The sequence below is a fragment of the Miniopterus schreibersii genome, assembly GCF_964146895.1.
Source record: "Miniopterus schreibersii genome assembly, chromosome: 11".
Classification (NCBI taxonomy): domain Eukaryota; kingdom Metazoa; phylum Chordata; class Mammalia; order Chiroptera; family Miniopteridae; genus Miniopterus; species Miniopterus schreibersii.
The window spans coordinates 16,954,516-16,977,982 of record NC_138111.1 but is presented as its reverse complement, the minus strand read 5'-3'; the positions used below and the strand labels follow the sequence as shown (position 1 = coordinate 16,977,982).

At 37.4% G+C, this 23,467-nt stretch overlaps 1 protein-coding gene across 4 annotated transcripts in view; it reads left to right on the top strand.

Annotated features, from left to right (window-relative positions):
* The window catches only part of MUSK (muscle associated receptor tyrosine kinase), a 71,878-nt gene that overhangs the window by 21,107 nt on the left and 27,304 nt on the right, over positions 1–23,467 (top strand). For 2 of the 4 annotated variants that reach the window (XM_081152102.1, XM_081152101.1), the window contains exon 6: positions 16,202–16,326. In XM_081152102.1, coding sequence (XP_081008228.1) covers positions 16,202–16,326 — 125 coding nt within the window. Of the gene's footprint in view, positions 1–3,438; positions 3,469–13,297; positions 13,328–16,201; positions 16,327–23,467 lie in introns of all 4 variants that reach the window. The other 2 variants (XM_081152099.1, XM_081152100.1) reach the window with 2 other exon arrangements.

Below are 23,467 nucleotides of genomic sequence, written 5' to 3'. Positions count from 1 at the left end.
ATGGAAAAGATGAAATTGAATTTAAGAAATAATTAGGGCTATCACTTACAGAACAAGAGAACAGAAAAAATACATTAGGCTACACTCAAAAACATAATGACCGCAAACTTGCCAAAATTGATGAAGAAGTTGTCTTCAAGTATGAGAAGCACACCAAGTCCCAATCAGTAAAATAAAGACCAGATATATAAATAGTTTCACACCCAGATGCATCAGAACGGATATAAAAGACAAAGAGGTGATGTTACATTAGCAAAAAACACACAGATTATTTATAAAGGACATTAGAATGAGCAATACAAAGGATATGGAGAAGCCAGCACTTGCAACTCTTCTTATAATTTGTGATAGCCTAGTAAAGGTCTTGTTCTTTAAAAAAGATAAAAATCAAACTTTAAAAAGTGTATAGATTTTTCTCAATAATTTAACTTCTAATAATTTATCTAAAGGAATTAACAAGTATATGTTGATAATTATCACAAAGTTGTTTATAATAAAAATGTTTAAAGAATTTAAATGTGCATCAATAAGAAACTGACAAAATATGTGATGACATTGCGTGCAGCCATTAAAAAGCATATTGATCTATATGTAGTGATTTCTAAAATTATCCACCATAGATGTGACTTGGGTCTGTCTCCAATCTCTGAGCCTCAGTTTCCTCATCTCCAAAACAGGGGTAAAAATGGCACCTACCTCTTATGTTGTTGCAATGATAACCTGAATTAATGTAGGCACACTGTCAACACCACAAAATTATCTGTTTGTTCAAATTATTTATTTAATAAGTACTTACATAGTGCTTACCATGTGCAAGGCACTGTCCTATTTCTTTAGAAATATTATCTCACTGGAAATATTAATGCATTCATAAGTGAAAAAGTAGTTAAAGAACAATATGCTACATATATTAGAGAATATATACTAAATGGTTAATAGTCATCATCTCTGCCTCACCATTACATGGGGAGCTAACTTCTACCCATATATTTTACATAGCTCTATATTTTTTTGAAAATTTTTAAAAGACCTTTATAATTAGGAAGGATTAACACCTGTATTTATACTTTGGAAAAATGATTTCCTCCAAACATTATACTATTTTGATAATGACATCAATGTTTCTGTTCACTGATTGGATGAATTATTTTTGCAGTTCTGCTGCTCCATTTTGCTCTAGAACAAACTCAAGGATGGGAAAAGTTTTGTCAAAGGCAATTGATCCCTATGTTGATTAGGTGTTCACAGCACTTGGCTGAAGAACTGAGGTTGACTGTGGAGTCCCCCATCTGACGCGCCTTCCTTACTTTTGGGTAGACGCCTGGAACTTATGGTTCTATACTGGCTTGGAGGATCCACCACAAATTCAATTTGGGTTCTGATTTCTCCATGAACACTTTCTATACTTTGTTGGGTGTTATTGACTTATAAAGCAAAACAAAGGTAAATTCCCACAGAAAAGCAAAGCACGCTGTGGTTTCCGAAATTCCGTAGTCACCTGGAATGCAGGAAAGAGTTGTCAGCTTCACAACTGTGGAGGCTCTTCTTTTGGAAAGGCCAACTCTGTCTCGGGTATCTTTGTGAAAATGGACTTTAGGAATGGTTTCATAGCAGGATGTGATGAGGGCCAGAGAAATCTATATATTTCATAGATCTAAGATGTTCATTTTTTAATCTTTTACCATATTTGGGATGCATCTCAGTCATTGGTTTCTTACAATCACCATTGGCTAATTGTTTGTTTCCTTGTTGGGCATTTTAATATCTCTGAAATCGAGGTTTGTCTTACTGGTCTTAAAGGCAATCACCTGGTCTGTGGCTTCTTCCTCTAGCTAAGATCATTCCTTAGCTTTCTACAAATATGAGGATGAATATACAATGATAAAACAAAGATAAATCAATTATATTGGCTCATAAAGATTTCCTTATTTTACTAAAGATATTTCTTCTGCTTGAGATAATTTCTTTTAATTAGATAAAAGCATCATGTTCAGTAGCATAATTCCATGTAACCTCCCCACCCCTAACACTTATATTTTCTGCATATTAGTTTTGTTAGATTGAAAATAGAGATAAAGTGACTTTTCAGTGCCCTAATAAATGAATTTTCTTTTAAGTCAGGAGACAGTCCATCTGTCTCTTCAATCTGCTTTATGTTCTCTATTAGGTATGGTGTGTATCCAAAGAATGATCTATCCATACTGGTTCTCTTATATATCTTTACTGAAACAATTTTCTCCTGAGTACTCTAAGGAAGGCAGATACTCAGTGGCAGAGCGATATGACAATGGAATGTCATGATAAGTGGTAGGGCTGGATTTTCCAGGGAGAGGCTTCCATCTTGGAGGCTTTAGATGACCTCTGAGGTGCAAGATTCTTATTTTACCTTTCTGTTTTTGACCAGGGAGATACTCTCTCTTTTAAAAAATGTGTTTAATAAACACTACATCAAAGGAATTAAGTGCTTTTGATATGATAATTTAATTATTGTTGTTTTTATACCTGAAGAGGTCACTGTTATGAGTTTTTTCATCATTGGGAAAGATTCATTTAAAAATTTACAAATATCTAATTTTCTTATACTTCCTTTTATTCTTTGGCTTACCTATTATGAAATTATTTACTACATTCAGGCGAATCCTGTTTTGGGTACAGAAACTGGTCGAGTGTAGAACACCTGAGATCCAAATTATGATAGATGATGTTGGAATGTACTGGGCTTCTGTTGGTTGCATTTTCTATTATTATCTTGTTTACCCTTGGAGCTTTAAGCCATTAAGGAAAAATTGGGCAAAGGTGAAGCTAGAACCAAGGAAGGGTTCTCAGTCAGCAGTACTGGTGGGAAGAGGTGGCTTAACACCAGTACCAAGCTGAGATCCCCAGAAGCAGACTGAGGACAAGAACTAGAACCCTTCGAGGCAGGGGGTTGTTGCAGGCTTCCCTACGGTTTAAACAACTTCCCATCTGCAGGGGGGTCCCAAAGCAGAGCCCTGCATCAACACTTGGGAGAGACAGCATGCGGAATGAGGATGGAAGGCCAGCCATGTGGTAAATGTAAGTGGCCTCAAAGCATGAGTGCCCTTCACTTGTCAGGGCACTTGAGCGCTGTCAGTCTATTGCTCGGCAGTCTGAAAGGCTTCACCACGTCCTCTTAGGGCTGACTAGCTCTATCAAAGGCATTTATTTGAAGGACTTTTGCAGACATATGCAGTACATAGGACAATAAGTAAAGTTCCAAAAGTCCAAAATAAATTACATATATATATATGTGCAAATGTCAATAAATATAACTAGACGAGATCAAGACTAACTTCAGAAATATTAAACTCTGGCTGCCTTCTTTCCTAGAAATCAGATTCCTTGCTGCATCTAGAAAAGCGGAAGCAATCATGTAATGTTTACACATTTGATTTGCTTTTTCCTTTGTTTATGCTGCAGCTCTTAATATGACAAATGCCACAGAGAGAGGTACTTAAAGCTCCAGTGTGTGCTGTGCTCTCAGTGATTGCAATTTTAATAAAATTTGCAGTGGTCCTGTTTCAGGCATCATTACTACTTTTTGATGCCACTAACAGGTTTGATTTGCTGTCATGAGTACCCTGTGTATTTAAAAGCCAAACAAACAAAAAGGCATAACCCTTTGCTATCCCTGGGGCTTATCAAGGGAAAATTAAATGTGCATGATTAATAGGATGCATGCTCTAAAGGAAAGTTTGGCCCATGCATTCCGATTCTAGGAGATATTATGTTGCATTCTCATCTAAATAGTTCTCTAGTGCTTTGGAGAAACAATGCTAAAGTGGTCCTTTGGTTGAAGAGTTGTCAGTAAAGGCCTCTAAGAAAAAAAGTTATATAATTATTATAGTACTGAACAGATAATAGTTCAAATTAAGGAAGAGTTAGGCCCTCTTTCATGGCAGATTTTAAGAAAAAATGTGTTTCAAAAATTTGTCTTAAATTATTTAAGATAATTGAATTGTTTAATATAATGTTTGTATTATATTATTTGAAATGAGAAGTTATTTGACCTGAAATATGCATACTCTAATTAGGGTAAGCTTTTTATTTTCACTTTTTAGGTATTAAAATGAGATGCACAAGTGCAAACATATACAAACATATATATATACACCAAAGAGGAAATGTTCTTTGTCTTTTCATGCATTAATTCATCCAACCAAGATTCATGGAGTAGTTTTCCAGGCACTGTGCAAGACAGAGAAGGCCAGGCATTCACTGGGCTTAATTTCAAAATGTAACAATTTGAATCATGCAAAGATATCAAGGAAAGCTATTAGAACTCTATGGCAAAATGAAATTTGAATAATCTGCATTCAGTTATTTCCTTCAGAAATAACTTTCACATTTTAATTAGTATATTCATTTCCATGAATTAATACACATTTTCATCAATAGTCAAGGCATAAATTTTGGAGGGAACTTAATGTACTGGCTAATAACATGGACTCTAAACTCTTGAGAACACTCTTTGGGCTCCCGAGGCTGGAGTAAACTGCCTGAGTTCAAATCCTGGCTCCACTACTTACCACCTGTGTAACTTCAGGTAGGTTAGTTACTCAATCTCTGTGCCTCAGCTTCCCCAAATGCAAAAATGAGGTTAATAATACTTTACCTCATAAGTTGTAGAGGGGTAAACTTAGCTAATATACTTAAAGCTCTTACAAGAAATCTTGGCTGAGAATAATCACTAAATAATAGTTGTCAATGTTAGTTCTAGGGCTAACATAACTTCTGTGTAACAAAAGGAATGATCTAAACACTTGTGAAGACAATTACAGTTCTTTATTCCATGTGTCATCTTTATCTTTGAGGTAGAAGAATTATAAAGTTCAATGGCAAAAACAAAATTGCTATTTAAAGTAGAGTTGATTTTTATTAACTTTGGTTCTGTCAGGAGAGTAGCCATAGACTTTAAATCTGGAGAGGACCCTAGAAGTCATATAACTCAACCCCTCACTTTACACATAAGGAAACTTAAGACCAGAAATGTCATGATTTTACTCAAGTTAGCAAGGAGCTTCGATGTCTTGATTCCAAGGCCAGGACATCTTCCATTACTCCATTCTTGTCTTTCCTTTCTCTACATTTATGCTGTGCAGATCAGTACTCCATAGTGTTCACAGGCTTTGGCATCAGATAAACCTGGGTGTTAATCCTGTTTCTGCCACTTACTAGTTATGTGAGGTTAGATAATTTACTTAACCTCTGCAAGTCCATTTCCTCTCCTGTGAAATGGGGGCAGTATCACTTAGAGCACAGGGCTCTTAAAATGGACTAAGATGGCATACATCCAGTGCCTACCTGGTAGCTCTTTGATAAATATTGGCTGTTGCTGGTATTGCTGTCTGTTGCTTACATTGTTTTAGAGCTGGATGACTTCTACCCAGAGAATATTGCTGGTTAGGATTCTCGAATTTCATAAACAGAATGTCAACATTACCAACTGCTCCTCTTGTTTCCAAAGATCATAAATCTACCCTCAAGCAGCGATGCTTTGTACCTGCATTCTTGGTACTTGTAAGAGATTATAACTGCTGCGGCCCCACTGTGACAAGTGATGTGAGGCAGCGTATCTAAGAAGCCATGTGAACTGTGCCTTTACTGGAAAACTGAAAAGGAGCTGTTTAGAGCCAACCTGTCCAAAAAATTAATAAATAAGTAGTATGACAACATGAAAGTGGAGGTGACCTTAGCACATATCCTGAACTTAACATCATATGTTACTCACTACATAAATAGCTATTGGGCAAAAATCTTGTTGAAAATATTGATCATTCCATCACTCACTGTTCTGCAGTAAATCTCAAGTGAGAAGTTGCTTTGAAAATTTAGTGCCTGGGGAACAAAATGGTCTCTTTTGAGAAATGGTGTTTTGTTTTACTTCCTGTAATGAGAACTGTTTATTTTCTTTTATGTCATTTTCTGCCCTATCTGGCATGTAAACTCAGGCAGTTTACTCAGAATCCAATTTGAAGCTTAGTTATAGTATGTTACACTAAACCAATCAGAAATTTCCTTTTCCCTGATACTCATGTGTTATTTTATTTAATTTATTGATTATACTCACTTCAAAACCTGTATGGAAAGAGATAAAAATGACAAAGTTGATGGATTCATGGAGCTTTTCCTTCAAGGCAGTAGTTCTGAAACATCAGTGCAGTTCTTATTTAAAAGCATAGCTCCAAGATGCAGTCCCAGAGCTTCAGGTCTGACAGGTCTGTGTTAAATACTTTTAATAACGTCCTAAATGATTCTTACGCAGGTAGTCTATCAACCACATTCTGACAAACACTAACAAGGATTTCTACTTGGAATGTTTTTATTCCAGTTGGAGCTTAAAAATTTAAGGAGAAAATTAGCTTACCCATAATTAGTAAGATAAATGTCAGGATAGCTTCAAATTTATTCATTTGTTGAGTACCTACTATATTCCGTGTAATGAGGTAACTTCTAAGGATACAGAGATAAATGAGACATGGTTTATTTAGTGAGGAAGATAGACATGCAAGGAAGTAATTCACTATATTTGCAATGATGGAAGTCTGTACAGAATACACACACAGGCCAAGGGAGATAGTGAGAGGTCAGGGGAAGCTTCAGAAAGGTGAGGTCCAACAGGGCTCTGATTGATGAATCGCAACCAGCTCATAGTACAGGTCATATCACAATGAGGAAGGGAAAATGCAGGTTTATCATGCAAGCACAGCTGACACTGACTCATAACCAGGGAGAAAAGGAAGGACTAGAGAATTTGGGACAGTGGTATTATGAAAACCAGAGTGAGCTGTGATTTGACTCACAGGCTCCCACTGAGATTATACTCTATGGTATAGAAAGGTCTTGGATATAATTTTTAAATGGGTTTATATCTAGTATCTCATCATCAGGGGAACCTACAATGTGGAGGCCTGTGGCCCTATTTGGGCATCTAGATCCCATCTCAAAGGTCACAGAAATGTTCCCAATTCAAGCCACTTTAGACAACCAGGATACTATGGTGTCCCATGTGATCAAGGTTATGGCTCCTGCTTCTTTTCCCAGCTAAAATTTCTGGTTAGCTAAAAATAAATAAATAAAATATTAACAAAAAATAAATTCTGGTTTTTAATAAACTTTAGCTTTTTTGACTGCTGTCACAGCTCAGGTATCTTTCTTTTTGTGAAAGTAAGTAAAAAATGTTATTTGAAAATACACTATGATTTTGATAAATGTACCATGATTATATAAGATGTTAGTATTAGAGGGAGTTGAATGAAGAATACCTGGAAACTCTCTATACTATCTTTGCTATTCTTCTGTAAATCTAAAAGTATTTCTTAATAAAAACCTTTTAAAAGGGTAAAGTAAAAAAGGTTTCTGTACTGGTAATTAAGCAAGTTAGCATCTCCTCCCATTAAAACCAGGAAAAATATTTTTTTTTTTAAAGAATGACAAAAGTGAATTGGAACTGAAGTCCAACATTTTTATTGGCTTACAATAAAACCAATATTTTATTAGTGGTTAAACCACTAATAAATCTTCAGAATTACTTTAACAAAAATATTTTTAACAGTTGGTCTATCAGGTATAGGGGATCAATTGAGGGGAAAGAGGGGGCATCTGTAATACTTTCAACAATAAAGAGAAATTAAAAAATGATAATAATAAGAAAGAAAAAAAAAAATAGTTGGTCTATCTACATCTGAAACTGAAACGAAAAAAAGTTAACTTTGTGTGGCTCGTCCCTGAACTAACTGGTAAACACTTCGTGCCTGCAGTCTCTATTCACCGCCCATATTTACAAGCTAGGAAAATGTTATTATGTCAAAGGCCATAGAAATGTTTCCAACCCAAGCCACTTTAGAGGATGGTGATGTCAAAGAGAAGGGCCAGCCTCCTTTGAGCAGAGTGGCTGTCTGTGAGGGCGCTGCCTCCATTTTCTAAGGGACTTGCATTTGGATTCCTTCTAGATGGAGCCCCAGAGGATAAACCTCCTCAAGCACAGCTCTACTTCAAAGGGGGTAGAAATGTAAACGGCAGTGCTCACCAGGGTCTGGGTTGTTTGCTTTAGCTTCCAAGAAGTCAGGAAAGGAAAACCAGGTACTGAGTTCGGTTTATCGTTATGTATATCAGGTTTTCTTTTAATGAGTGGAAAACAAAACAAGAATAATCAGTTCAGAAGCCACGTACCACAGAGCCTCAATGTGATCACTCTTCAACTACCCCTGGGCCAAATTTTCTTTTAAGTAAAAAAATAAAAACAACTGAAATGACTCTTTTTGTTCTTTGTGATGCCTGTCTTCTAACAGGCATCCCAATTCAATACTTTCTAAAATAGGATGCTAGATGAGACAAATGTAGCCTTTACAAACAGATTTTTAAAATGAAGCACTGATTAGTGTCCATGTTTTAATAACAAGGTATGAGGAATGGATTTCCCTTTCTACAGTGTGATTTCTCTCTCTTTTTCGATAATTGAAGAATGGATTTAAGCACACGCTTAATACCTACAGAAAGGGTACTCAACATGATCAATATCTGCAATGAAGCCAGCTAAGACAGACTGAACGGAAAAAATAAAATAAAATAAAAATACTTCTCTTTAAAGTCAGGTGGAGGAAACAGCTTTCATGAGCCCAGAAGACATTCTAGAGATAAAAATACCTCCGGGAAGAAGGAAGGAAGGGAGGGAGGGGACAGAAGACCTGCCTTCAGTACTTTCTAGTTGTGTGTTAGTTGCTGTAAGAGTTGCTTTATACAAATCATCTCATCTTCTCCATAATTCTATGAGTTGGGAGTTGTTATCTATCTTTTCTACATTAAGAAAATGAAGTTCAGAGAAATTGAGCACTACAGTAGCCCAGATTAAACAGCTAGTAAGCAGTAAAATGAGGATTCAAACCCAGGTCCACCTGCCTGGATTGTTTTAAGGGTACTGGGTATGACTAACTGTAAGGAAACAATCCTATGAATCTGGTTTTGATTTCCCAATTTCTGAGTACATCTTTAGAAAATATCTACAATGGTGTTCTTAGAGTACCATATAGTCAGGGATTTCTTTAAGATATTGACTACGAAGAAAATTGTAAACAATGGCATCCTACAAAGAGCAAAAACGTGTGCTGTCTCCACCTCGGTGAGACGTCTACTATAGGTGGCTAAATTCCTATTATCTTCATAGCACTCCTCACTCTTGCAGTCAAAAGAATGCAAACCATCCCACAGTTGTGCCTGTTTTCTTCTCTAGGTTGTTTCTTTCTCTCCAGAAGGTCTATACAACCAGTATAATTTTACTAACTGTATTTCTTTTATTTCTACCAAGGAACCTTCATGGCTTTCCCTCTTCCTATATAACAATACATTTCCCCACCAAATTCCAGTGAAATGAGTAGGAAAAACTTATTTTATCTTTCTTAGGAATCAAATACAGATTCACATTCAAAATTGAGGAGCTAGGCCTTCACAAGAGCAAGTGTAAAAATGAGTATTGGATATTCATTATTTTCAATGATCTAACTATATTATTATATGAGGGCAAATAAAAACTTATGCAAAGTTACATTCATAGACATAGAGTATTTAGAAAGAGTCTTGCATTCTTTGAATTTGTGAGACTCTATGTGTTTGTTAGTTTCAGTTCCAAAAGGTTAAGATGATAAGATAAGAGGCTCAAAAGCGGGCAAGTAGGATGGTGAACTGAGGCCAGCATGCTTGGACAAATAAAAGTATTTTATAAAATTTTTTTGATTCAGTGGATCGAAGTAGGAACTAGGTCTTACAGGTGATAATTATAAGGAGACTGGTTTTCATTTGATTTAGAGCATTTTTTAAACAGAGTTGTTTAAAATGCGTTGGTTTGATAGTACTTAGTTCCCCATATATCAAAGTATTCAAGAAAATTGATATACTATTTAACTTGGATGTTGATTAACCTCAGATTATTCCAATAAGAGAAGTGTCTGATTCTCTGTTCTAAATGTCTGACTGAACAATCCCAAGAAAGAACAGAAGAAAAATGCATTGCTAATTCAACTCTTTTTTTCTAAGTATTTTCTTTTTTTCTACGAGATTATACTGGACTTTACGGGGAAAAAACACATACACACACAAAGTAAAGTAGGCTATGCTGCTCCCTCCCCCCACTCCCCAAAAGAGATTGCAAATCAATTTGGAAGAAAAGACCACAGATGCATTACACGTAAAGCAGTTGGATGAGAATTTAGCAATCAAATGGGAATAAGGCCCACGAACTAGGAAATTTTAAAACTGATAAGTGGTAAAAACAGTAACTTCAGAAGTTAGGGGGAATCATAGTAGTCTACGCAAGTAGGCTACATGGAAAAAACAGGACTATAGTTTGCCCTTGAAATGACAGTCTCAGACACCGAATCGGAGTGTACTTAAGCTTAAATAGATTTTGCAGATGATGCCTGCATAATTTTCTCTAATTTAAAGTAACCTCAATTGTGTGTGAATGTGTGCACATGTGTGTATATTAACACATAAGCATATACAAATACGTATGTATAAAGATGTGTATTTGCACTGATGCATGGAAAGGAATTTTTAGAGTCTACATATGAAAATGTAACTTCTGGTAAAACTTCTAAACCTCACTCTAGGAAATGGCAACTCTTAGACATTCACCTCTTGAGCTGGTTCTATAGATCTGCAGTGGAGGAAATGAGTGCATTCTTTCAAAACTGTGCACTGCTCCCAATTCCAAAAAATTCAAGCAAAACGAACAACAGTCACAACAGTAACAATGAAGTGAAAAAGAGCAAAGGAAAATCCGCAGAGCGCACTTTGAGTACAGTCCAGTCAGAGATCACCAGAGCAAAATTGAAAGGAGTGTCAGAAAGTACCTCACCTGCTCCAGAACCCAAAGAAGGGAAGTGTCAGGGCAAAAAAGAATGCGTAAATAAGATGCTCAAAACCTACTGAGGCCTCACTCCAGTGGGATAAAAGTTGGGAGATAAAGCAGCTAGGAAATAAGACACCCTCTGTGGGAGAAGTCCTGTGCCCATCTCAGCCACTCACACATACTCTGCTGATGAAAAAAAATTACTGCGTTTTTTCCAACCTTGGAAATAAGCACAATTGTGCTGCAGAACTAGAAAGACATGCCCAGCCCGAAAGCATTCGAATGAAAATTTTCAGGCCTAATCTGGTGAAACCAAGGACCTTCATTTATTTATTCTGACTGAGGTCTGTTGCAAACAGGGAATCTCTGCAGTTTTCAAGTGTCCAGATGACCAGTTTTAAGTATGGGGAAAACTCATATGTATCTAATAACTATGCTTTACCTGTTAGGGATATTGTAAAAAAAAAACAAAAATTAATTGCTTTGTTTAGAGCTACATTTGACAGACAACTGCCACATCTCCTTTTAACCATAAATCTATTCAATTTAGACATGTTGACAAAAGAATATCCAAACCTATAGAAAAGTTTTATCAGAGTGTTTTTGAGCCAAGTTTTTAGGATATGCCCGGAAGCAAGATCTCAATGGATTTTTTAAAATGTTCTGAAGATGGCAGTTTTCCAGTTCCTTTTATGCATTAGAATCAAAGGAGAAATCGTAAAGAAGTTTCATGAATCCATTAGTGGTAGATTAAGGAGATTGGAGAAAGCAAAGCAGGGAAATCTCTAGGAATGGATAAAAAACAAAATGGAGAAGCACATACTTCATTTATATTGGTGGGTAGAGGATAGTTAATAATTAACATTTACAGCACAGAGATGGTGTTTGGGGAACAAGAAAATAATGAGGGCTTCTGTGGTCTCCTGCTCTGGTGGTCTTATGCTCAGCACCTGTAGTGGTGCCTTCCAGGAATTTAGAAAAGAAAATTACTCTGACATTTCAAAGGTATGTTATCCTACATGCATGAGAATGGTGGACAGGGCTCACTTAAGGTAGATTCACCTTTACTAAGGAAGCTACAGGCCTGGGACATGACTCCCTGTGTGGTCTGCCCAGTCAGGAATTTATGATCAGACCATCCTGTGTGGTTACTCTCGGTCACTGAGCTTGTCAGGGCTGCCATGTAGCCCCCTGAGCCAGGTTTATTACATAAGGGTTTTTTTGTCCACAAAAGTTTTAAGTAGTCTTTGACTTCAATACTTAAAAAATAAAATAAGAGTATGACACTGACTTGATTGGTGGAGATAGGAAAGGTGCAGACAGAGAAAAGTTTAAATGGGAAATTATAAATTCACTTATGTGTAAGAGGATTGGGTGTTAAGTGTAGACATGAGGCCTTCTCACTGTGATGCTAGGCATGATGCTGGAAATTTTGGCTCTGCACCTGCAGCAAATCCATGTCTCAGATTCCTTGTCTGGAAAATGGGCTGAATAGTATCAATTATGTACAGAGGGCTATGGTCAGGGTTAAATGAGATTATGTATCATGTTTGAAAATATCCATAATCTGTGAAGAACTATACAATGTATTCTTAGCATCAAAAGTAGTTAAAACAGCATTGCTATTTTACACTTATAAACATATGTTGCAGTTAGCTTACCACCAATTTGAAGAAAGGTCTAAACCAACATGAATAAATAAACCTTCCCAGAAAGAAAAACAGAGTTCCATGTGTGCTCAGATCTGCTAGATCTGATATGCTTATATTAAACACTTTGAAACAATTAATTATATCTTTTCTAGGGCTTTTTAAATTTAATAAATTCCCAATTCTGTGTATCCAATTTAGTCATTTTTCCATTTTCTCTGTAGCTTCCTTCACCCGTGGTTTCCTAGGGAATAATGATTTGACCCTCTGTACTCTCTGAGCAGCCTCTGAGGGTTGAGACAGAGAATCTCTGTTGGTGATAGGCTCTGTGCTGCAGAAACCCCCTAATCCTCTGTTTACCACAACATGAGTCTACTGCCATAGAAATGATAGCTGAGATCCCAGATTCAACATCACTGACCTCACAGAAGGCCTCGTAAGGGAAGAAGCCAAGCTAACAAGAAGAAGCGCAACTTGTAAGAGCAGAGTAGGCAAGTCTGTTACCTTGAAGGAAAGGGTAATTGTCAACATTAAAATAAAAATGCATGAGTGAGCTATGTTGTTGGTATGCTGTAGCTTATTTTCTGTGTCATACAGCTTGACTAAAATAATTGGAAAGTTTACATCATTTAAAGTTTGCTTTTAAAAGGTCAGCAATTTCCCTTGATTACATTTATTTCTTATTGAAATAAGAGATAAGTGGATTCTAATTAATCTTGTTGCACAACTGAGATTCCCTTTTCACGATGTGTTGTTTTTGTTTGTTTTGTCTTATTTCTAATAGAGGAAAGTGAACCTGAGCAAGATAATAAAGGTATTTTTTCTCTTTCTACACTGCTTCTTTTGAAATGTATGATTCTATTCAATTGTTTATTTCTGCTGAGCTTGTAAACAACTCAAAGTGCCTTATTTTGTACAGAAATAACCAACGGTGTATGGGGAATGTTAAGTTAGCATTTAACAAAGCGTTATTATTAGATGGGTTGCTTTATTATATACTTATTGACTTAATATACTAAGTGAAATGGCATCAATCAGCACAAGACTATTGATTTCACACAGACTGGAAAGGAAAGGAGCCTCTGACTAAAAGCCTTTTGGGGGCTGGAAGGTGTTACAATTTTTGAAGAAATGTAGAAGCGTCAAGGTGCTTCTGGGTTTTTACTGTTATTACTTCAAGAGGACAAGTAGGGTGCAATTGTTCCAAACCAAACCAAATTGAATGTAAATCAATTTTTGATTGTACACAGGTATATATACATACATATATATGTACACACACATACGTGTGTGTGTGTGTGTGTGTGTGTATATATATTGGAAAATGGCTGAAAGTCAAATTTGTTTGGAAAAAACATTCTATTGTACAAGAGTTTTCCTTCCAAGCAAGCACCTTCTGTCTTGATTATGACTCAAATTGTGTGCTGTTCTAACCTAAACTTTTATATTTTTGGATGAAATTCACAAGTTTCCATATAATGCAGTTTGGCCCTAGGAATCAACCTTAGCTGGTATTATTTGAAACGGCACCTCCATATCTCAGTAACTCAATTAGGTAGTTGAGCTGTGTCCTATTTCTAAGTATCAGGCTGTTTACAACTAAATTTAGATAAAATCGTTTCACTTGCTCCTGTGTAATTTTTTTGTTTAGTTTTGTTTGTGCTTTCAATTTATTCCTATCAGCCACTTTTTATTTAAATCAAGTAACCTTAAAAACTTCTTTAAGGGAAACTAGAAAATGATAAAGAAAACAAAAGGAAATGAAATCCATGCGAGCTTGCTGTGTCCTCTGAAAAAATTGCTCAAACAGAATGTATGTGGGACGTAAGTGTTTCTGTGGTCTTACTCCCTTACTGGGAAAAGAGAGGTCATTCATCTCAAGCCAAATGCTCATTAATTTCAGGACTTAATTTGGGTCCCTTGTCCATTAGCTTTCCACTGCGCCACCAGTACAATTTCAGAGTCAATAATGGCTGTATCTCCTGACTACAAATTCAAGTTACCCCTGACAGTGGTAATCAATAATAAAACTTATGTATTTGAAAGTGCTTCGAAAGATGGAGAGAGAGACAGAGGGATAGAGAAAGCGAGAACATGATATGGTTATATTATAGGGGACTTTGGAATCACTGGCTGCTTAAGCCCAGTTTTGAGTATGAGATTCTCAACCTGCAGTTAGCACTGTAACTTACCCAATAGAAATTAAAGGCCCAAGCTCATCGCTAGATACCATGAGAGAAAACCCAGGGATCGATAGCCTGTGTCTATTTTCCACATTGTGGATGAACAATAGGAAAGCAAGTGGGAAAGAGCTCCCAGTGAACTGGAGAAAGATGGATAACGCTATTGAAAGAAGACCAGATAATTTTTTTCTTTCAAAAGCCATACCAAAACAGTTGCAGATACTTTCCAAATTACTATGTCATACTCCTATAAGCAGCATGTTTATGTAACAAAAACACTTTGATATTGTCTTTCATGCAAATAAAATACAAGTAGGAATATTCAGTAGACATTTTACTTGATATGAAACATATCACATGACTTTGAAAATTAATGACCTAGAATGTAATTTCAGTTTGTGGCTACCACTAAAATAATGGGAGTTTATTACCGAACTATGTCTACGAAAGCAAAAGGCAAGGGCATAAAATATTATATGTACAATATAATGGGCAGTTTAAAAGATTCCATAATGGTTTAAAGAACACTGAATTTGAAGTCAAAAGACTTGAGTTCAAGTTTCTCACCCATTAGTTTTATTACCTTGGGAAAGCAACTTAAATGAACTGGGATTTAGTTTCTATGTCCATTTAATAAGAGCAGGAATATAGCTGATCTCTGAAGCTCTTCCAAGTTTAGTAATTTTGTGATTCTAAGTCTCCTTCAATCTGCTGTACATTCTGAGCCTCATTTCCACTCTTCAGATACAGGTAAAATTTCTTCTCACATCTAAAGAACTTCCTCTTATCAAATCAGCAGGGATTCAGCCTCAGAAAGGAATATAAATGACTCATTTTTCTGTCCACACTTTGCCTAAAGTATTCCTTTTCTTTTTGGCCCAGTATGCTCATTTCATACCCTGAAAAGTGTGACAGATTTTGTCTGTATGATACAGTTGAATGTGTAAAACATTAATTATTCATTAATTCAGTTAAATATTATTACTTTGGTCAGGCACTCTTCTAGGTACTGAATGAAACAGGGGAGGTTTTTGGTTGTTGACAACTCACAATCTATGGGGGGTAGATAAACAATAGATAAAAATAAATAATTTCATATATCAGTAAGGCCTGCAAAGACAATAAAATAGGGTGATGAAAAAGTGAATGGGGGGAGGGTTCCACTTAATTTTGGGTGATCAAGGAGGGACTTTCTGAGCAAATGACACTGAGACAGGCCCTTGGATGGGGCAAGGAACCTGCCCCTTGAAGACCTGGGGGATGAGTGCTCTAGGATGAGGCAAGCATAAGAGCAAGCTTGGCATGTGCTGGAGTGCTGAGAAATGGAAGGTCATAGCATGAATGACTTAGAAGCCAGGGCATTGCATCTGGTATAATCCTTACGACAGAGGAAACAAGGAAGATTTTATGCAAGAGAACAGGATCTGATTTGTATTTTTTAAAAGCCACTCTAGCTTGACCATTCCACATGGGAGAGTCACTCACCTTTTCTGTTTTCCTAACAGTTTTTGCCAGAATCCTGCGGGCTCCTGAATCCCACAATGTCACCTTTGGCTCCTTTGTGACCCTGCGCTGCACAGCAACAGGCATCCCCGTCCCCACCATCACCTGGATTGAAAACGGGAATACTGTGAGTGCCATCTGTGTGGGGACTGACTTATCTGGGGAAGACTCACTGGTGGTGAGTTTCAGGACAGACCACATATTTGTAGAGTTACCCTGATCTCTGTCATTGGTGCCCCCTGAACCCCCATTTTTCAGAGCCTCCTAATATTTTCATCCTAGAAGTCACTGCCACAGAAATGGAACACCATGGATTTACTTCTTTCCTTGCATCATGTGGAATAGTAGAAAATCAACTTCTTTCCTTATGCCTTTGTATAAAAGGGAAGTGTTAGCAATTCCTTTCCACAAAAGTAAAATAATTCCACAAAACTCATCACTTAAGAATTAGTTCAGCCTGGCCAGTGTGTCTCAGTGGTTGAGCATTGCACCCATGCAACAGGAGGTCACTGGTTTGCTTCTTAGTCAGGGTATATGCTGGGGTTTTGGGCTTAATCCCCAGCAGGGGGCGTGCAGGAAGCAGCCACAGCCGAGAGATGCTGATGTTTCTATATCTCTCTCCTTCTCCCTTCCTCTCTCTCTAAAATCAATAAAAACATTAAAAGAAAAAAAAAAAGAATTCGTTCACTGCTGGAATCTCCTTTGATGAAAGTAATCCATAATTAGAACCCATATCTGTCAGGTCAACAGACTGTTTCTTTCATTTTTTTATACTGGTTATATTAAGTGATTACTATAAGTCAGGCCCTTTTCTAAGCACTTTACATATAAGCATTAATTTATTTATTCTACAAATACATATTGAGCATCTTCTGGGCATCAGGCACTATTCTAGGCATTGTGAATACAGGAGCAAACAAAACAAGTTTCCTGCCCTCAAAGAGCTTACCTTCTGATGGGGAAAGACAAACCATAAAAGAAAACAGAGGAGAATATATATTCTATGTGAACAGTGTCATGGGCTACGTAGAAGAGCAAAGCCAGAAAATGAGACAAAACATGCAACATTAGGAGAAAGACAGCATTTCCAATAGAGTGTCAGGAAGTCTCATTATGATGAAGACATCTGAGCTAAGATCTAAAGGAGCTAAAGGAAGAGGCTACAGAGATAACTGGGGATAACCGGGGGAAATCTGAATAAGGGTGCACGTGGTATGTGAGAAGAACAGCAGGTACGACAGTGTGGCTCGAGGTGAGAGAGCAAAATGGAAACAGGTAAACGGTGCTTTTAGCGGTTGTGGATTATATAGGCTTGTGTAGATTATTGTAACAGTTTTGGCTTTTATTTTAGTTTAAGACCTGCTTCTGTTGTATGTTTTCCTGCTGACTCTTGTTCATTGTGTTTTGTTTCCTTATGTGCCTAGTTCTTTTTGACTACCTACTGTGTATTGTTTCGATTAAAAAAAAAAAAAGTCAGGGATTAATTTGAGGTCTAGGTAAAGGTACTTTATTTTTCATCATTTACGATTTTATTTCTCTTTTGGGAGTTCAGATGGAAAAGGAAGGCTTTAACATGTAGACTAAGATTATAATTGTAACTCAGGTGTTGAATAACCATGATATGCATGTAATACAACCTTATTTAATACTTTCTTTGCCATTTTAAGTTTACTCAGCAGGGCAAGTTCTTTTTTCACCACTGAGGCCTGCATGATTTTTCTGGTAACTTTCAGGTGATTTAAATCCACTAACAGCATACCAACTGAGTCATTTTAAGTGTCTAATCCCAAGTAATAACCAGAGTCTCCAATTGCATTCACAGGTGAGAGCTTTCCCTTTCTTTCATAGGGCTCTAGCAGGTGTGTACCTGCCTTCCATAAAAGTCTTGTGGTTGGCTTCTTAGCTCATGCTCATTCATCACCCCCCCCTTTCCTAACTACTTTTCATGACTCAAACACATTTGGGGTGGGAAGAAGGGAGGAGCAGTAATTAGAGTGGAAAATTTCTAATTTAGTTAAGTTTGAATAAAATTAACTAAGTTTAGTTAAGTCTAACTTGACTTTTAAGTTTGCTTTCCAACCCTGTACCTGACAAGTATTTAAAAATGGACTCTTCAGAAGTCAGGAAATATTCAAGATGACACCGGTGACGCATTTTCCTCAGATGGCTATTGCTCTCTTATTCCTCAATTTGTTAGTTGATGGGGAGTCTCTCTGAAGGTCCTTTAGAAAGATTTGAAAATGGCTCCAGCTCAGATCTTTTAAAAACCTTTGTATGTACAGTACAAACTTTGGGGTCCAGACCACTGAACAGAGCTACTACCTCTTTGCTCCCTCCATTGAAGCTGCCAGGTAGCCTGACTCTGCCTCTAAGATTTTACAGGTGGGAATTGTCTGCTGTGTCAAAAAGCTGCAGGTATGTCAGGGTCCCCAAGATCACCTTCAAGTTTGATGACTCACTAGAAAGACAGAACTCAGGCAAGTTGTTATACTTGCAGTTCTAGTTTATTACAATGAAAGGATACAGGCTAAAATCAGTAAAGGGTGCCTGGCCAAGCATGGCTCAGCAGTTGAGCATCGACCTGGGATCCAGGAGAATGCGGTTCAGGGCACATACCTGGGTTCCAGGCTTGATCCCCAGTCGGGAGCGTGCAGGAGGCAGCCATCAATGACTCTCTCATCACTGATATTTCTATCTCTCTCTCCCTCTCCACTCCTCTCTCCGAAACCAATAAAGATACATTAAAAAAAAAAAAAATCAGTTGTTCTCTCCCAGTGGAGTTGCATGGAGATTGCTTAATTCTCTCAGCAATGATGTGTGACAACATGTACAAATTATTATACCAAGGAAACTCATTCAAGCCTTGGTGTCCAGAGTTTTTACTAAGGCTTAGTTTCATAGGCATGGAGGGCTCACAGGACTGATTTTAGCTAATCTCCAGCCCCATCCAAAGGTCAAATTGATACAGCATGGCCTAAGGTCCCTGGTAAAGGGAAAGAGATATTCATCACAATTTACATTGTTAACATGAACTATCTGGCATGGCCCAAGGTCTCAAGTATACAGAGACATGCTTATCAGACAGGCTATTCCCAGGGATAAGGTTATCTCTCAGGAGAAAGTCAAAGGCCAGTTCTTTCTAAGGTGCAGGGTTTGAGTATCTCAAACCTAATGATTAACCCTTTTACTGCACCACAAGGGACATATATGGACTCTCTAGGTGGTCCTATTGAGGACCCTCTTTTATGTCTTAAGGAAATTGGGTGTGTGTTCAATCCAGTCCTCCGGGTAGGGTGGGGATGGCTCTCAATCTAGATGAATAACCCAAACCCAAACCTTGATTCATGGAAGGAGTTCTCAGCTGTTTTCATTTTTCATGTTTGCAGGCATAGTCTCTGTCCAACTTTTTGGTATCTTGGCTGCAGTGTCCATATATTATCATATTATAATATATTAATGATAGCATTTTAAAGTCCAAGGAGTGTTCCAAATGAGGAAAAAATAAATAAAAGAAAGAGGAGAGGAAAGAAAAGAGAATAACTAGGATACTGTGGAAAACCAAGTGAGTCAGTGTGTGAAATGTGGGTGCATGCTGTAAACCAAGAAAAAGATGCCACACTCGGAGGCTACCCCATCTAATGAAGAAAGTCATTTTACATTAGCACCCCTAAAGCTTACAATATATTTATTTTTGTTTTCATTATTGTTTCTGCTGAAGGGTTTTTTTTTCCCTTTTCTAATACTTGAAAAAAAACAAACAGACTTTTCTCATAATTTGTTATTAAAATTGGTTCAGCTTTTCTAAAGGTCTACCATCCATCTCTTGAAAATAAATAAATTGATGTCATTTTATAAGCTTGTAACTTAAAGAAGCTAGAATGAGAATTAGGTGGGGAGTCAGAAGACCTAAGTTGTAAATGCTCCTCTCCAGCTAAAGTAATTTTAGGGGAGTCCATTCACCTCTCAGACATTGATTTTTCCCCCGTCTATAATGACGGAGATGTCAGGTGGCTGGAGATGATGTCCAATATGACATCAGAGCTAATGTTCTCTAATTTTGTTAAGTTACAATAAAGTAACTTGTAGTTCTGTTCTTTAGTCCTCTAATTAAATCTCAAGTGTCATTTGAATTTTATTTGGCAATACGTTTTGTGGCTTTTCTGTGGAAGATGTTGTAGTTGTCTTAAGCCTCTCAAGTCAGGTAAAGATACGCAGTAAAAAAAACTGGGAGGCTGACAACATGACTTTACTAGTTTGTCTTACTCCACAAAAATAGTAATAAAGAAAAGAATCCAGTGTTTTCAAAAGTCTTTATTAGTTTAGAACTGGGCAATGTGTGATTATATTTGTTGGAGTTAAGAGTAATAAAAAAGTCGGATGGTTTGCGTTAGTTTTGGTCTTATTGAGATCCAGACTTAATCAGTGAAGATGTGATTCACAGAAAGCAGAAGGCAAAATAGATCCATTGCCTCAGGTTCTAAAACACACTAATAGTGACTTTCTTCCAGGAAGAAAGCAAAGTACATCTGTAGTTCTCATGGTCAGAGAGAATGTGTTGCTCTTACAGCCAAGTTTTGTTCTTGGTGATACTCTCCAAGTCCAAATGGAAATCGAGATGACTTTGCCTGTGCTGACGCAAATCACAGGAAATGGAGACAATTTCAGGCATTGAATGTGGTGCAAGTAGCAAACCAGAAAGTCTATTAAGGAGAACACAAAAGAGCCCACAGTCCTGATATCATTTTGGGTGGACTGAATGAAGATGAATGCATACCCAGGAGCTATTTGGCGCAGAAAAAATAAAACGGAGTTTGAACTGTGGATCTTTACTAACTACAAGTTAGTGAACTAACTTCACTAACACTGCTAAGTACAACGGGTCCTCTAAAAGATGTGCATGCTCATTTCTTCCCCCGCTGTGAATATACCAGTAAACTAACACCCTGAACAGTTAGAGCCAAAGAACACAGGAAAGGCTGTGTAAATCAAAGTTACTACATATATCAATTTTTGGTGGAATATCTTAGCCCGTCTGAAAGAGGGCAATATTTATGGCTATGCTGCTCAGAAACATTATGGAAATGTTTCTCAGTCTATTATTTCTTTTTCTATGATGCACAGACAGGCATTATTACAAGTCCCTGAACATGGACCCACTGGACCACATCCTAACAATTCCCTGAGGTATGCAGGGCCACTGAGACCGAAATACCTTTCAAAGGTCTTATGCTAAATTCAAATCATGATGAAGCTATGAGATTATCCAGCACTGTGGGCCGATTCTCTCAGAACAATATGATTAATATATTAATGATATATTTAAATATCCTACAGGTCTATATCACTTTGCCACCTTCTAAAAGGTTTCATGTCCATTTTCTCAGGTGTGACCTATTATGTCTGTTTAATAGAGCTTCCTGTTTGCCTCCTTGTGAGGTCACTATCTCAGAAAGAACACCACACACAGAGCAGAGAGCTGTTTATCCAGCTCCTTCAGGTCAGCATGCCTGGGTGACTTGGAGAAAATAACGTATTTACTGTAAACACCAGATAGAATCACCTCAATTAAGGTCTTGGTGTTGCTCAGGCAAACCTCCATCAAAACTCACAGCAATAATCTGAACTCATCCCTTTGATCTTTTAAACCTGAAGGGCAAAAAGATTGAAATGCAGGGCAAAGGGTTGTTTTTATTTTTAGGTCATCAAAAATACTAAACTGTTGGTCAGGATGATCCATAAAGAAAGAAAAACAAATTCAAACTATGACTAACAAGGCCTGCTGTGCATGAGTCACAAACCGGATCACTGGATCAAGCCAGGCCTCTGGAAACAGGAGGAAAAGCATTTAGGAGCCACATCCTAACCAAGCAAGGAGCCTCGTAACTTGTTGGTTTATTCGTGCAACTATTTCAACACCTGGATGAAATCCAGGAGAAGGGAGGTCGAGCAGTCTAAAAATCACTTATTTTCCTACCCAGAATGTTTTCATTGACCTTGAGGAGGTGTTTGGGAATGACTGTCTTAGGTGTGAACATGAAAATAGTTGGAGTTCAGTCAGCACTGGGGAATTACTCGTTTCTGAGTTATTTCCAAGGCATTATACTTCTTGAAAGAGATGACTAACTTTGCAGAGGAAGGTAACTGTTCCACAGATTTCACGTCTACAAACTAAAAAGGAATTATACTTACAGACGAAATATCCTTATAGCAAGCATATGGCATGTTGACTAAGCACAGAGGTCTTTAGCTTTTCTCTCATTGTCACTTTGTATTAAAATTCAGGGAAAGTCCGAAATTGTATTTCAAATTGTTCAATCCTTTTGATCTAACTTGGACACTCAGATTCATAAGAAGTTGCATTTCTGATAAATACAATAATTATTTTGATTTGAATTCCCAACTGAGGGTATGTCTCTTAAAGATACTTTTCTCTCCGCCTTGTCAATTTCTCAGAGTACAGGCTGCTTATCTGGGGAAAATGCCACAATACTTGATCTGACCTGGGACATTTCCCCAGTTAAGGTAAAGTAATGTTCACATAAATAGTTTTTATCAGAAGGATGGACACTAGTAGTGCAAGTAGAGAATAAAAAGATTAAGAAGCTAATTGGGCAAGCTTTTACTGCCTGATTGTACAGGGAGTGCTTGGTCCCAGGGCCAGCCAGCCACCTGGCTACAGAAGGAAGGAAACTCGCTGGTCTCACCCCCTACTAGTCTAAAATCCCCCTTCAGGCAAAACAGTAAAATAACTGGCTCCAAATTTCACATTCCTAGCCTTATTCCCTTCTTCTGGACAGAGAGAGATGTATGTTGAGGCTCATGGAACCCACCTCCCCCGGTCCAACATAAGGTCAAGGCAAACCAAAGCCTAATTCCTTAGTTGTCATTCCATTCAAATATCCCTCAAACTGGCATTTTCCCCTCATATAAGCAGTGATAACTAAAGAATAGTTATTAAAAAGATGGCATACTGCTGAAGGAAAATGTAAATGACCATTTTGAAAAAATGCCACCACCTTAACAATGGCATATAAGTCAGAAATTGGTTTTGTTCATGTTTGGCTGATTTGTTGAGATTATTGTTGTTACTTTTCTTGTTTTCTAATGACTCTTCATTTGTTCTCACTTGCAGGACTAGGGAAGGCACTATACCAATGATAAAAGCACAGAATTTGGGGTCAGACAAACTAGGGTACCAATTCTAACTCTGCAACATATAGAATGTGCTGGGCAGTGACACCCACAGAGTTGGAATGATGGTGACTAAT